General features: G+C 48.0%; 1 protein-coding gene across 1 annotated transcript in view; it reads right to left on the reverse strand.

Moving 5' to 3' along the window:
- Positions 1-15271, reverse strand: part of Pes1 (pescadillo ribosomal biogenesis factor 1) — a 20198-nt gene extending 4927 nt beyond the window's left edge. The window contains exons 1-15 of the mRNA XM_031342568.1: positions 15198-15271; positions 14448-14594; positions 9806-9885; positions 8841-8994; positions 7675-7784; positions 5063-5234; positions 4893-4982; positions 2295-2411; positions 2127-2201; positions 1820-1906; positions 1523-1653; positions 1049-1174; positions 744-928; positions 157-317; positions 1-73 (exon numbers count right to left, since the gene is read on the reverse strand). Of these exons, the coding sequence (XP_031198428.1) occupies positions 1-73; positions 157-317; positions 744-928; positions 1049-1174; positions 1523-1653; positions 1820-1906; positions 2127-2201; positions 2295-2411; positions 4893-4982; positions 5063-5234; positions 7675-7784; positions 8841-8994; positions 9806-9885; positions 14448-14471 (1585 nt within the window). The 5' untranslated portion in view covers positions 14472-14594; positions 15198-15271. The remainder of the gene's footprint in view (positions 74-156; positions 318-743; positions 929-1048; positions 1175-1522; positions 1654-1819; positions 1907-2126; positions 2202-2294; positions 2412-4892; positions 4983-5062; positions 5235-7674; positions 7785-8840; positions 8995-9805; positions 9886-14447; positions 14595-15197) is intronic.
- Between the last annotated feature and the right edge of the window lie 287 nt (positions 15272-15558).

Below are 15558 nucleotides of genomic sequence, written 5' to 3' on the forward strand. Positions count from 1 at the left end.
CCTCACTTTCTTCCTCCTGGGCCAGTCGCTGCTTGTCCTCCAGCTTCACAGTGCCAGCCATAACCTGGGGCTTCTGGGGAACAATGCATCTGCATGTGAACTTGGCTTTCTGGGCTAAACAGACTGCTTCCCAGGGATGGCTCTAGTCTTCCCTACCTTTCCTTCCAGCCTTTGCTGCTCCAAGGCTGACAGGTGCTCCTCCTCCTCCTCCTCCTCTGATTCAGCTTCCACAACTTCCTCCTCATTTTCCGATGCAACATCACTGTCACCTTCATTGTCATCATCCTTGTCCTCCTCGTCGTCCTCTTCCAAGTTTCCTGCAGATAGCAGGTGACTTCTGAAAGGCCTACATGTTTGCTCTTCTAGCACCACCTTGCCTCTGCTGCTTACATGTATTCCAAATGCAGCTCAAGGGTGCCCCACCAATGGCCCCCAACAGCTCCTACAGCCCCAGCTGAGCTACCTTCACAGAAAACCCTAAGGCCCTGTCTTCAACAGTCTTGATACCTGTGTGAAAACTGACAACCCTATGGCATGCTGCTCAGCTAACTGCTCCCTTCAGTTGACTCCAAATGTTAGCACCAGACTAACACTGAAAATGCTTGAAGGGCTGAGAGCTTTCTGCTCCAGTTGTCTTGGGGTCTGCTAACTCTGCAGCCAAGGGAAATGGCCAGCTTGGGCACAGGGGCCAGGGACACCCAGAAGAGCCTGTCCTTACAACTGGCCACCCCTGCGCAGCTCACCTGGATTTTCTCCCCGCTGCAGAGCCAGGAGTTTCAGCTTCTCAGGGGGAATGTAATCTCCTTCCTTCTCAGATACGAAGGGCGAAAGATGTGGGGGCAGCTGCACCCCAGGGAAGTACTCTGCCACAGGGAGGAGGAGCCGAGCATTCACACAGTCAAACACCCACTGGGGCTGTACATAGTACCTGGTGCAGAGCAGCCAGCAAAGAAATGTCACAAGGGAATAATCAGAGGAACCACTGTATCACCAAGGCCTAGGACACACATCCTCCCCTACAGGGCACATGAGGGTCTTGAAAATCTACCTGCCAATGATGGGGGTTTGCTGCCCCGGCCGATCAACAATCTGGTGGGTGATGCAAGAGTCTGTGATGTCATAGGTGGCTCCGATGCACAAAGACTTGTCCCAGGATACATCCCCACCAAAACTCCTACAGGCACAGGGGAAACCATAAGCCTTTTAGGCACCAAATGCCTGCCTTGAAAGCTGGTTTCTCTACCTATATTACTACTACCTATAAACCCACCCTTCTAGGAAATGCCTTGCCTGCCCCAGAGCCTTCTGTCTGGGATAACACCTACACTCCTGGTTCAGTAAAGACCTCGGCTAATGACAGAACAGCAGCTCTCCCTTCAGCTGAGTGCTCTGAGGGTGTGTGTATGAGGGCTGGCCAAGCACTCTGTACATAACTGCTCTAAGTTACCAATAGGCCTCCAGGCTAGGTTGGAGACTGGAACACTGTACAGCCAGAGATATGGGCTGGCTAAAGCCTCCCCACCTGATGATGAAGGCCAATGCTTCACGGGGCACCTCTCGGTTCAGGAAGAACTTCAGGCCTTCAAAGAGTTTCTTGTGCTTTTCCTGTGCCTCCAGCTCTTTCCTTCGATCTTCCTCCTGTGCTGTCACCTCCTGCAGAGAAGGGGGCCAAGCTTCACACCACCAGACCATCGAGCTCCACCAGAAGACAAAGTCTGGAGCTTCATTCTAGATCGCACAGCTTCTAGGTACTGACCCCATCCCTCATCCTGTCCCACCCTGTGCACTCCTGGAAGAAGTCAGCATAGTACTCACTCACCCCATCGGTAGGAAACTCATCAGCTTCAGCCTCCTCTATAGCAGGCACCACCACTCGTGCCAGGCTGGCACTGAGGGCAGCCAGTTTCTGTAGGTAGAGAGTAGAATTGCAAGGTGGCCTGCTTGCAGGCAGGGAACCTCATCTGGGTGTGGGGTGGGGTGGGGAACAAAACCAGCTCCAGGTAATATCTGGGTCTGGGTTCTAATGGTAAATCATAAGACCACCCACCTAGCAGAACACCTAACTATCCACGGTACAAAGACCATCCGAATGACATAAGGCCAATGCCTCCCAAAGCCCCTCTTACCTCCATAGAGCTCTCGGAGTCCAATGCATATGTGTCCTCACTGACCTTTGTCTCTGTTTGGGCTTGACCTTCAAGCTGAGAAGAGGAAGAGGACACTTACAGCCCCTTGCTTCGGTGTGGGGATAGAGGGCTAAATCCAAGCTAGGTGAGAAGGTGCTAGGGCTCTACCTTGGGTGGGTAGTGAAGGTTGAGTGACTGGTAGAGGCGGAAGTTGACAAAGCCCAGGAGTGTGGTATAGAACTCAGTGAAGGTGGCCATGACCCTGTAGTCCACATCTGTTGGATGCTGGAGATATGAGACAGGCATATCAGCAGTGTTTGCACAGAGGAGGAGGTAGGTGTTATGCCCACAAACCCACAGACACCTTAAACACAAGTGAGGCTCTGGACAGAGGCCTCAAAGGCTATGGGTACATGGAGGCCAGTGCCAGGTTCCCATGTGATATAGGGGACCAAGGATAGAGGCAAGGGGACCTGGTCTATAGTGCTCCCCTGCAGCCTGCCCTACCTCTTCCTGGCCCTCCCACTTCTCTGTCAATTGCCAGTGGGACACAGGGCACATGCCTTCTTCACCACCCATCCCAGAATGTGTTCAAGATCTGCTTCAGGGCTGCTCTGAGCACTAGGAAAGCAACCTTCCCAGAGCCCAGCAAGGCCTGTGTGTGTGGCACATGGTCCAAGCCCAGAAGAGGTGACAGGCATCTACTAAGGTGCCTTGGAAAGTCAGGTGCAGCTACTTGTAGCAGGTGAGCAAGACTCAATCCCTCCACACCCTGGAGAGGCTGTGATGAATCTCACAATCTAGCATTTCCATCTCTAACCCAGCCTAAGACTAGGCTGGGGCAGAGGTAGACCACATTCCCCAGCTGCCACCCAGCAGGCAGAGAGGTGCACAGCTCATCTAAAACTAGACCAAAGTGTCTCAATTCTAGAATAGTCCCACCTTTTAAAATCAAAGTGGCCTACATAAGAGCCCCACCAAACCTTGCTAACCACTGGGAGGCACAATACATAGGAAACATTAACAAGAACTGTTAAAACTGGTCATGATCACAAGGTCCGTTCAACTTGGACATACAGAACTTTGAGCTAGTTCTCCATCTTGCTACTGGGCAGCAACCTATGCTACCAGGGTTTTCCTGGTAGGAATTTGAGCACAAACACCCTTTTGCATGGTACTGAGCAGGGCAGGTGCACCCTTCCCTCACCACTGCCTTACCCCAAGTTCCACTGCTGTATGTATGCTCAGCACTGGCTGCCCAGAGGAGGGGCACATGGGGGTCCTTGTTACAACCACCCTTTGCTGAGAGGAAGCAGTTGACAGCAAGCTGGGAGGAAGGAGGCATGGGCAGCCCATGCCCTTCCCCCAGGGCCAGCTGTGTGGAGGCTGGTCCTCACAGGGCCCTATTCACCACTCCAAGGACACACAAAGACCAGTCTGAGCATAATGGGGGTTCAACATCAGAGAGAAGGAAAGACAGAAAGGGGCAAAGAAGTTAGGCAGGAAGGAGGAGGAGCAGAGAAACCAAGAGAAGAAGGGCCATGTACCCTCATTCCCCAAGCCTGTCTCTGGGGAAACTGGAAGAGGGACTGCTGAGCTCTAAGGCCACATCTTGTCCACTCAGAAGTCCCACTACCAGTGAACCAGAGACAGGGGAGGTTCCAGCTTCAGATATCCCCTGAACCCTGGAAGTACAGAACCTCAGTTTACTCTGCAACAACTATTATCCATACAAGGTACCAGTTCCTGCTAAATGAACAAGCAGAAAAGGAAGCCAAGCACCTCCCACAGACAGACAATTCAGGGGGCAAGCCTAGCTAGGACTAATCGTCAGGGATGGGGACTGGAAGCTAATAAAGCTTCCATAGAAAGCAAAACCAGACTCCTCTTAGCTCGGCCCTAGTTAGAGCCCCAAGAATTTAAAGAGAAGCTAATAAGAGGCAACGCCATGTGCTAAGTGCCACTCTTGTGCTCCTTTCCCAAGTCACCCTGTGTTCCAGGCTGTGGGGAGGATGGGGCAGAGGAGATGGGGCAGAGGAGACGGGGCAGAGTAAAGCACTTCGGTTGTGGTATGTCAGGACCAAGTGGGAACAAGGGCCTCTGTGGGTCTGAGAGGAGGGCTGGGTTCTGCCATTTGATCCAGGTGGTAGCTGTACAAAGCACTGAGCATCCCTGGCCTCCACAGCTGCCCTCACTGCCGCCATTCAACCACAAAGGCTGCTACCCATTCAGAACCAGGTCCTCTCAAGACTCATGGGAAGGCTGAGAAGATGGTAGCACATTAACTGAAGCAGAAAAGTGAAGGAACATGTCCAAAGCCATCTAGCACAGCCATCCTCAATGTGTGGGTCACCTAAGACCATCTTCATATCAGATATTTACATTATGATTTATAACAGCAAATTTACAGTTATGAAGTAGCAACAAAAATAACTTTATAGTTGAGGGCTACCACAACATGAGGAACCTTATTAAAGAGTTGCAGCCTTAGGAAGGCTGAGAAGCACTGCTCTAGCAGAGGTGCTGGAGTGGGAAAAGCTTAGTTAGGCTTAGCCTATGGGTCTGTGTTCATATCACACTGAGAACTGTGACTGATCAGGGTTATTGACCAACTGGGCTGTAAAGCACATTCCCTACTCTGCCCCCCAAGCTCCCATCACACTCCGCAGCCAATAATCAGGAACCCAGCAAGGGCTGGACTCCAAGACAGCACCCACCATAGTACCTTTTCAGGAAACAGCACAAGGCCCTCCCAGGCACACTTACATCATGGGAGAAAGCATAGGGCGCAATCCATACGATGGGCTGACCCAACACCTCAGCCTGATAATAAATGCCTTTAATGGACAGGAAGACCTGGGGAAGGAGGGAGAATAGCATGAAAATCAAGGAGTGACAGGGGAGGACCTGGGATCCCCAGGAGAGCCTTAGCTCACCTTCCGCAGGGCTCTAGCAGCGATGACATAGTGCAGAAACTCCACAGTGAGCCGGCGGCACAGCTGAATGGTCTGCACATGGCACTTGCCCGTCCGAGGGAAGGTGGAGAAGAGGAAGCACATTGACAGGGCATCATCGAGGTCCCGCAAAGCATCGATAAATGTGGGGTACCTACAGGGTGGTGTGGGCAGCGTTCTTGTCCATTCTGTTGGGTCCCAAGGCTCTCTAGCCAGAGGCCCTGACACTCAAGCTAGGCATTGCATAGCTACTTCCTGACATGGTGATAGGAACAACTTCCCCACAGCTGGCCATGCATCTGCAAACAATCCTGTAGCCACGGATAAACTAGAAAGTTGCAGTGAACTCACATGACCTCAAGATGTAACACAGGAACCTCAACCACGTGAACACCAAGTTGGTGGCTCTTTGACTCTACTTGAAATCAGAATCTTCAAAGGCTCACAGCGAAAAAGAAAAACCGAGATGCTGGCCTAGTAGGCCAGGAAAAGTGGGCTTCCTTCCCCAGCAGCAATGGCACCTGGGTGGTCTTGTCTTCTTGTTTCTCAGCATCCCAATCCACGTAACTGACAGAACCATCTCTAACTGGGACCATGTCCAGTTAGAACAAGCACATATTTCCAGGAACACAGTGGTAAATGAAGATGCAGACAAAGTGTCACTTGGGCAAGAGTGCTGGGATTAAAGGTTTGAACTTTTTTTGAGACAGCGTCTTACCTGTCTCAAAAAAGTATCAAAGCACAGCTGCTTTGATGATTTCCAAAAAAGGGACAGACGTGTGGGACACAGAAAGACACTGCATCCCAAGTTGTGGTACCTGAACTGAGCTGTGGCCCTAAGTGGGTCACTAGGCCTCATCTAGTTCCAGCTTTATCTAGAAAATGGCACTGTTGAACAAAGCTGCTGACTTAATAGGGTGTCTCTAAGCAGTTATGGTGGTGCACACTGCAGTCCTGGCACTTGGGAGACTGAGGCAGAAGTAGCCTGACTTCCAGGCTAGCTTAGGCTACAGTATAAGACCTTATCTCAGAAAATCAAGCCACCAATCCACCCACCTCTTGTGGTTCTAAACACACCCTGAGTAAAGATGAATATGTAGGACCTCAGTTTCCTTCCTCAAGCTAGGCATCCATAGAGATGCTAGCATCTAAACCATTTTAGGAAGCTTTACTTGAAGAAAAGGGTTTGCCAAGTGTGTTGGAACACACCTTTAATCCTAGCATTTGAGAGGCTGAGAGAGGAAGGGGGACCTCTGGGAGCTGGAGGCCAGTGAATTTCAGGCTAGTCAGAGCTAGTGAGACCCTCTCAAAAAAGCACTTGGGAGGCAGGGCAGATTTTTGAAGTCAGCCTGGTCTACAGAGCAAGTTCCAGGATAGCCAGAGCTACAGAGAAATCCTGTCAACAACAACAAAAAAGATTGCTCTGCCATGCCATAAAGGGCTCTGAAGGGCACAAAGGTCAAAGTCCTGGACCCGGACAGCACTGCTTACTACACCTGAGAGGGCTGCCAGGTCTTCAAAACAGGGCAGAGGTGAAGGGAAGCCTTAGTAGGGCCCTGGCAGATGATGGGACAGCTTCCTAGGTTTCTAAGGCAGAGGCAGCATCCTCCCTCAGCCTCCTTGATGCTTCAAAGTTTCCCAACTTTCTACTTCATAGACAAAGTTAACACCCCAGGCCCTCTATAGGTCAAGCACACACATCTTCTGGACTACCTTGTTTCCCCTATGCTTTGGCTCTGGTTGAGGAGACCAGACACTATTTGCTTTGTGAATGAACCCAGGTGCTTGCTCCCTCCACCCCCTATCTCTTCCACACAAAGGCCATGTCATAGGCAGGGCAAGAGCTACCAAATGTCTGTTAGTGACACGTACTTGCTCAGGAGTTCCTGCCCTGGCCATCCAGTTCCTGACACCAACTGTTATCTCCCAGGCCAAGGCCCTCCCAGTAAGGAAGCTATGCCCCTTCATTCTGGAACCAAGTGTGCCTAGGCCACTCCACAGAACAGAGATAATACCTTAGTAATTCTACACTTGAGTAGTTATAGGCCAACATGTTGTGGGAACTATTGTGAACACTGAAGGATATTTAGCACCAACTCTGGCTTCTAGACTATAGACATCAAACTGTAGGAACTATAAGGGTCTTCAGGCATTTGCCCAATTCACCAGAAGAGGCAAAAGTCACTGATTAGCTAGTGAAGGGTCTTTGGAAGGCTGAGCAAGAAACAGTTAAGACCAGACCCCTCTTACTACATGCTTTCTAAGTCTGTAGTGTGGGAACTCATAGCTCTGGCTTTTCTACCATGGGGTCTTTGAAGGTGTTAAAGTGTATTCCTGGCTGCCCCAAACAGGACATTTTCCAGATCTCTCTCTGGGTATGCAATTATACCACGCACCTCCGTCCTCTCCATGCTGCCTTACAACCCCTACTGTACCTAATGCTACAATCAGGGCTCTAATTTGCTAGTTGGGTTTCTGGTCTAACTCCTCTAAGAACATGCACTGTCAGTCAAGTGTTGGTCTTGAACCCATTTCATCCTGAGCACTAGGAAGCACTCAGCAGTAACAACAGCATTTTGAGGAGTAGGACTCACCGCTCCTTGACAATGTGGTCAAGTTTGTAGCAAGGTTTATTGTCCTTCAGGCGCTCAACAGCATTCCATTCGCTCTTCCCATAGGCTTTGCGGAGCTTCCGAACAAACACCTGGAAGAAGGGACCAATGAGGTTGTGGCCAGGGCCCTGAGCGTCTCCTCCATGGAGGATGAACACGGGGCAGGGTCTTCTCAACGATTTTTGAAACTGGTCATAGCTGTTTGTCTATGCCAACAGGCCCCTCAGCCCAAGATCTGCCAAACAGTCCATTCCATGGAGCTCTAGACACATGATAATGACCAGAGGTGGCCTAGACCCCACCTTTGATGCACAGCTGTGTTGACACCATGTTTACTTGGGATAAGAAAGCACATTAGCTGTTTTGCATTGAGGTAGAGCATGGCTGGAGGAGCTAGCTTCTATGGTAAACTCCTATGGGCACCACCCAAAAACTAGTTAAACAACAACAAAACTGAGATAAACTATAAGGACACATCTTCCAAACCAACAGATGGTTTTCCTCCCAAGAACTGTTCAAATGAGCCTAGAGCTCCTCAGAAGCCCGAACGTTATGTGGGATTATAAACAGCAGTTCTCGGATACATTTCCCACTGCTTGTCTATTTCCAGCACTTTTTGACGTAGTAGCAAAAGCCAGCCACCGGAGCTACCCAGACTCCTGCTGGCCACCAGGTGGCTCCACTCCTTGTAGAACCCCATTTCCAGTCAGAGGAGCCAGACACAGCAGTTTAATTTCAATTAGCCTGCTTTCCACTGGTGGAAATATTTCCCATGGTGGAAACAGGCTTCTCTTGTCCCTGTGGCATTTGAGCATGTTTGCTTGTGAACTGAAGCTCAGGTGCCTTGGAAGCAATCTGACAAAGAGCTAGAATAAGGGGGCTGAGGAGTAGAGAAGGCACCAAAAGCCCCTTGTGGGCAAAAAATAATAGTAATCTTATTTTGAAGATGGCAGAGTTGGTTAACAGTTATACATAGGTCCTTATACAAAGGATTTTTAGACAGGCAATCTTACCGAACCCTGGCGACGTCCTTCTAGGGTAGAATGACCTCCTCCTCCTCCCTATAGGACTGGGCCTCAGTGTGGATCAGCAACCTCTCCAAGGTCAGTGACTCACAATACTGCAAACACCCAGAATCCAGGCCTCACCTTGTACTCTCGGAACTTGTTGACGATGGGTTCATGGAGGAGGAACTTAATGTCTTTGATAAGGTAAAATGTCCGGGCTGCGGTGGAGCCCTTGTTAACTTTCTTCTTATGCTTGGGTTCATGAGGATAAATGCCTTTCAGGATGCACAGCCGTCTGGAAGATAAGCCATCCATTTATTATCTATTAAATCATCAAAGGGGCAAAGCCACAGCTGGGCCTAGAAATCAAGAGTATCCAAGAAGCATGGGATTCTGTGCTTAGAGATCTTTCAAGTGGGTTTGTCTGCTGATCACAAGTCCCTAAACAGTGCAAGCAGACGGGACATAGACAAAGCAATCAGCAAACACCATACTGAGAAATCAACATTTCAGACAAATAAAAGGTAAAGGGCAGAGCATTTAAGAAGAGGGACAGCCAGGCACAGTGGTGCATACTTGTTCTCCTGGCACTCAGGAGGCTAAGGCAGGAAGAGTGAAAGTTTAAGGCTGGACTATGGGAGTTTGTTTTTCATAACAAACAAACAGAAAAATCAGGCTTGGGAATGTAGCTCAGTAGCAGAGTGTTTGAGTAGCATTATGTGAGGTCCTTGATTCAATGCCCACCCTGCAAAAAACAAACAAAAGAACAAAGCAAACAAGAAATTCACTTCAAAACAACAAAAATCTGTAACCAAAACACGCACAGAGGGGAGGCTACAGAGGTCAGGATTAGTCTGATGGAAGGACCCACTGACTGCTGTAGGATTCAGGTCTTTTGTCAAAAGGGGAGTAAAAGCCCAACCCAAAGAGCCAGCTCTCTGGTTTCTCCTCAAACCACATATATAGCAAAGCAGTGAGGAAGAGGAAGAATATCAAAGAGCCTATGACACCTCAGAGAGGCTGGGAGGTGGTTGAGCTTCCACTGTGCATTCATTTCATTACCCAGGCTCCCAAGGGATCCCTATTTTGTTCCTCTGCAACCTCACCTGAAATCAGGCAGGCTCAGCTGCAGCTTCTTCCGGGCCTTGTTTCGGGTGATATAATTGGTGGCAGAGCCTCGTTCATACTTAGGGAAGAAAAAAACAATTCTCCATTTAGTGACTGCAGTGAGTGACATCCAACTGTGGGAAAAGTGAATTCCAGAGACAGCTAAGGTTCTGGGTTGGTGATATTTCTGGGATGGGGATTGCTGTAGGGAGTAAGATGACCTGACCAAAGGAGCTTGGTACTGTCCTTGTAGCTGCCAGCATAGAGAAGTGCATCTACTCGTCTTGAAGTATTTAGTACCAGCTCTGCATCCTGTCTAGCATAGTTAGTGATTCCACAATTGATTTCACTCAATTCTCACAAGCCTGTGGAATAAGTGCCATCAGAATACCCATTTCACAGCAAAGGAACAAGCACAGTACAACAGGCCATTCAAGTCACACAGCAGCTGGGTTCAAATCCCAGCACCCAGATAGCAGCTCACAACTGTTTTTAACTCCAAGATCTGACACTCTCACACAGACATACATGGCAAAACACCAATGCACATTTGAAAAAAAAAAAAAAAAGCTAGGGTTGGATCTCTAAACCCTGGCCTGAGTCCAGAGCCTGCATGTAACTAATCCTGTATCATATCTGTCCCTTAATAATCCCCTCATCACCACTAGACTTTTTATATGGACACCACAAATAACCATTCACACTTTCCTCCCCAAGCCTCATGACATGCTAGCACTACAGATTTACTGCAACGCACTGTAAAATCTAAGATATCTCCTGGCTATTTTTCCCACTCAGGGGTAATATTACTCTAATTGAAAATGTTTGCCCTAAGCCACACACCTTTCCCCCCAGCCCCCTTCATTCACCAGACACTAACTATGTTCAAAGCTTTAAGCTAGGAGCTATAAGGGTGAGGAAGACAAGGGGCCTGGTTTCTAACTTGCCTCCAAGTAGCAAGCTGTCTTGTTCGATTACCTGGATGTCTGTGGTATTAAGATGGTGCTTCTCATTCATATTATTGCTAGAGAGAAAACAGCATCCTGTTCCACAGAGCCTGAAACAATAGCCACCCGTGTCCACCCTGACAAGAACTTCCTCTGTAGTGAGATAGCAGGATCCTCTAACTCAGGTTCCACAGAGCCTGAGACAATAGCCACCCGTGTCCACCCAGACAAGAACTTCCTCTGTAGTGAGACAGCAGGATCCTCTAAACAAACTCAGGTCCAGCTCTAAGAGTCAAAGCCTCCTGAACTACCTATGTAGTTCCCCCAGGCCCCATAGCCTATAGCCATCCATTGTCTACTGGGAACAGGCCCATGCTAAGCCTTAGGGTAGCCAATGATGAGCTTCACAGTTTTCATTACAAATGTTTCCCACTGTGGCCAGTGAGATGGCTCAGCAGGTAAAAGCTCTTGCCACCAATCCTAATAATTTACATTTAATCCCAAAACACATATAGTGGAAGGAGAGAACTGACTCCTGCAAATTGCCCTCTGACCTCCACATGTGCATTGTGGATCTTGGGGGGGTTGGAGGACATACACACACACAGACACACAGACACACACTAAGTAAATGTGAAAAAGAAAAGTATTTCCCACTGAGCCAGGCATGGTAGTAAACACCTATAATTCCAATACTCAGGAAGTAGAAACAGGAAGACCATAAGTTTCAGGCCAACCTGTGGTATACAGTGAGACCCTGTCCCACCACTAACCCCAGCCTGTGGTTTACAGTGAGACCCCATCCCACCACCAACCCCACTACAGGCAACTGCTGTTACCCCTGGTTACTCGCCAGAGGAAGAAGTAATCCCTCCCGCTGAAAACACCATGCACTTCCAATGCAGGAATCAGAGGCCACTGAGGAAACTGGCCTGCAAGCCTCCTCCCTGGGGGCCAGCTTTCATGGCTCTAGGAAGGAAGCAACCACAGTCCTACCCAGCTGTGATGTGTACGAACCACAGCAGCAGGCAGCACAGCACAATAAAGTGAAGGGGTCAGGAGAGGTGTGGACACCAGGGCAGCAACCAACAGTTCTCTACCTGGACGTAAGACCCTCTCAATTTAGGAAAACCATGCCTAGCCAACTACCCTGGGCTACCCAGTCCTGAAGGAGAACCACCTCACCAACCAGCAGAATCCCTGACTACACTCTTAAGTATTTGTCCTTATTCCCACAGAGAAGTGTAGTCCTCACCTCTCATCAAAGAAACTTCTTTGCAATAGAGACCATTACAGAAAACCACAACCAATCAAAATGCAGTGTTGTGGAGCCCAATCCCAATGAATATATCTACAAAACAACTCCTACACCCAAGGCTCAGGGATCACTGTAGAAGGAACTGAAAACCTTTAAGATCCAGAGGATCAGGAAGTTTGCTGACATTTGTGTCTCCTAGGAATGTCAGAAACAATATCCACAAAGTCTCACAACATGGCTGCCTAAACATAAACTGAACAAGGACAACAGACTTGCTAACGTGGATGAAGAAAATCCAAGAGATGTGAACCCTACACAAGAACTGCAGGCAACTAAGGAAGGCTGTGAGTGGGGGAAATAGTATAACCCAGGGAAGAACAGACCAATTAGCTATCCAATACCAAATGGTCAGCCCTGACACACACACACACACACACACACACACACACACACACACACACAATAGTATATTGACTGAGCTGGTGTATTTAGGAACAAATATGTACATATATGTGTGTAAAATTTTTAAAAAGAGGCCATGAATTTGTTTTTCCTTTTCTTTCTTTCTTTTTTTTTTTTCCTTTTTCTTTTTCTAGTTTTTCGAGACAGAGTTTCTCTGTGTTGCCCTGGCTGTCCTAGAACTCATTCTGTAGATCAGGCTGGCCTCGAACTCAGAAATCCGCCTGCCTCTGCCTCCCAAGTGCTGGGATTAAAGGCATGCACCACCACCGCCAGGCTGAGGCCATGAATTTGAAAGAGAGCAAGTGAGAATATATGAAAAGGTTTAGAGGGAAAGAGAGAGTAACATAATTATGGACTCAAAAAGTAATTAAAGGGGCTGGGGAGATGGCTCAGAAGTTAAGAGAACTGCCTGCTCTTCCAGAGGTTCAGAGTTCAATTCCCAGCAACCAATGGTGATTGCTATAATATAAACCACCTATAATGGGATTGGATGCCCTCTTCTGGCATGCAGATGTACATACAGATAGAGCACTCATACAAATAAAAATAAAGAAAAAATAATTTTAAAAAGTAATTAAAACTTAAATTAAAATTAAAAAAAATTAAAAGCAGATTGGTATCAGAAACTTGCAAATCAAAGGAAAGACTTGAGCCCATCTCATCTTTCATCTTCTTCATCCCCATCCCAAAGTCCCTTCATACCCACAGTCTCCTCAAAGCAAGAACAACTCAGATCAAGTCACTTTCTTTAGTTGTCTTCTCCACTCAGAATAAATTTCAGCCTCACATGATCCGGGCCCCAACTTCACCCAGACAGCACCTTGTGAGATGTATTTACATCTCACAGCCATGCTGGTCTCTTTCCAAAACCCCACACACCACCTACCTCACCTACCTACTGGCCGTGGCATTTGCTTCCACTCAAGTTTTCTCTACTAAGCACTTCCGAAGGAGAAAAGAAAAACAGCAAGCTTTCTCATTAATTATGATTAAGAAGCTTGCTTAGGAAACACAAGGTTGCATAGGAAGAAAAAAACTCTTGTCTCTGGTCCGAAACAACAGAGCTAAAACTGTGCTGACTTCTGCTTTTGTTAATCTGCTTACCCTTTTCTGAAGGGAAAAAAAAGTATACACCTGCTTTTCTCCCTTGAGAAGTGACCACCACCAATACCACACGGATAGCAAGTTCCATCTGCTAAAAATAAAACCATCTTAGCCAGAAACCTGCAGTTTTCAGCTTCTATAAATCCTGCAAGGAGCAAAAGACCACCCTAAAATATAAGACTGTGACAACGCCTAACCCCATATAAAACATGCAACACTTCTGTTGGAGCCTGGGCCTCTTTAAGCTACGGCTGGAAGCTACAGCTGCACGCTGATAAAAGTCTGTCCTTTATCTGAGTGCCGAGAATTCTCTTTAGGGAAGGTTGAGGACCATCCACATCCCCCAACATTTTCATGCTCCAGACTAAAGTGTTCTGGTAGTCCGTATTTCCGCTAAAATGTTGCGTCAGAAGAGGATCTCCGAAACAACTCTTATCGTTGTTGTCTTGATACTCTCTAATCGTGTCTGTTGATGCTCTCCACTTTACTGCTCCTCCCTAGCTTTCTCTGGAGCGCACTTAAAAATCCTTAGCCACGTTATCTGATTATTTTTGTCCAACGGGAAAGGTTGACACCGGGGAAGCGGGACCACAACTGATTGTTTACTTCTCAATTCCCAGTACCTAGGACCCGGCCTGGGAAAAAAAGTCCTAAGTCTTAATGATGAATTCTACGTCCCGTTGATCATTCTTTGGGCGGCTCAGCCTGTCTTCACAACTCCTACCACAGAAAGCCCGTCACAGTTCTTTCAGGCTTCCAGGGGCCTGTGTGCAGCAGGTTCACTCCGGCGGCCGTCTCACGACCTCTCGGTCCCCAGAGGCCAGGGAAAGTGACAAGTCCGAGCCCCCACCATCCCTGTAACCCACTCACCTTCTTCTTCTCCAGACCTCCCATAGCTTCACGTTGAGAAACTCTTTAAGGCAACGCGGAACCACAGAGCTACTTCCTCCCGCACGTGCCCTGCCTAGGGCCCTGAAGGACCCCACGCCGCCAGCTGAGGGTTGTCCGAAAATATGCCTGTGCAAATCCAGAGAACGTTGTGCTTTTGGCAACTTCGTTATTTACAACCAAACTCTCTAAAGTTCAGTAATTGTGGTAGTTCCTTCAATCCTTTTCTTAGTTGCCAAAATCTATACACACAAGCTTTAAAACAACATGGAAATTTAGGCAGTTAAATAACCACCCTAGACACGGTAGTTTGACCACGTGAGCCCCAGTGCATTTCGGGATACAGTAGGACTGAAGGATGGGAGACAGCCCCTAGCCTTCTGGGATGTAGAGGGCTCTGTAGTTTGGTCTCGAATTCAGAAATCCGACTGCCTCTGCCTCCAGAGGCAGATTAAAGGTTGGGATTACTGGCTGGGATTAAAGGTGTGCACCACCACGCCTGGCTGATGTTTTCTTTAAAAACCAAAACCAAAAAAGAAAAAAAAAAAAACAGAAATGCTCACTAAACCTAAAGCTACTAGCTTTTGTAATGCTAGGGTGACTGGCCAGTGAGTTTAAGGGAGTTGAATTGTCATGGCAACGGTTGCTAGGCGTTGTAAACCCGGCTGGCCAGATTTTACCTAGTTGGCCCCTTAGATTCAGCTGTACCTAGAGCAAAGGTGTATCTTTTACCTCATGCAGATAGAGAGGTCTAAGAAACCACTTAAATTTGGGGAATGAGTTGAGACAGAAGGAGCGGATCTCTTTGAGTCCGAGGCTAACCGGATCTACGTTCCAGGACAGGGAGGGTATTAAGTGACGCACTGTCTCAAAAAAAAAAAAAAAAAAAAAAAAAAAAAAAAAAAAAAAAAAAAAAAAAAAAAAAAGCCGGGCAGTAGTGGTGCACGCCTTTAATCCTAGTACTTGGGAGGCAGAAGCAGGCAGATTTTTCAGTTTGAGGCCAGCCAGCCTGGTCTACAGAGTGAGTTACAGGACATCCAGGGCTATACAGAGAAACCCTGTCTCGAAAAAAACAAACAAACAAACAACGACA

Source organism: Mastomys coucha, unplaced genomic scaffold (genome assembly GCF_008632895.1).
Source record: "Mastomys coucha isolate ucsf_1 unplaced genomic scaffold, UCSF_Mcou_1 pScaffold22, whole genome shotgun sequence".
NCBI lineage: Eukaryota > Metazoa > Chordata > Mammalia > Rodentia > Muridae > Mastomys > Mastomys coucha.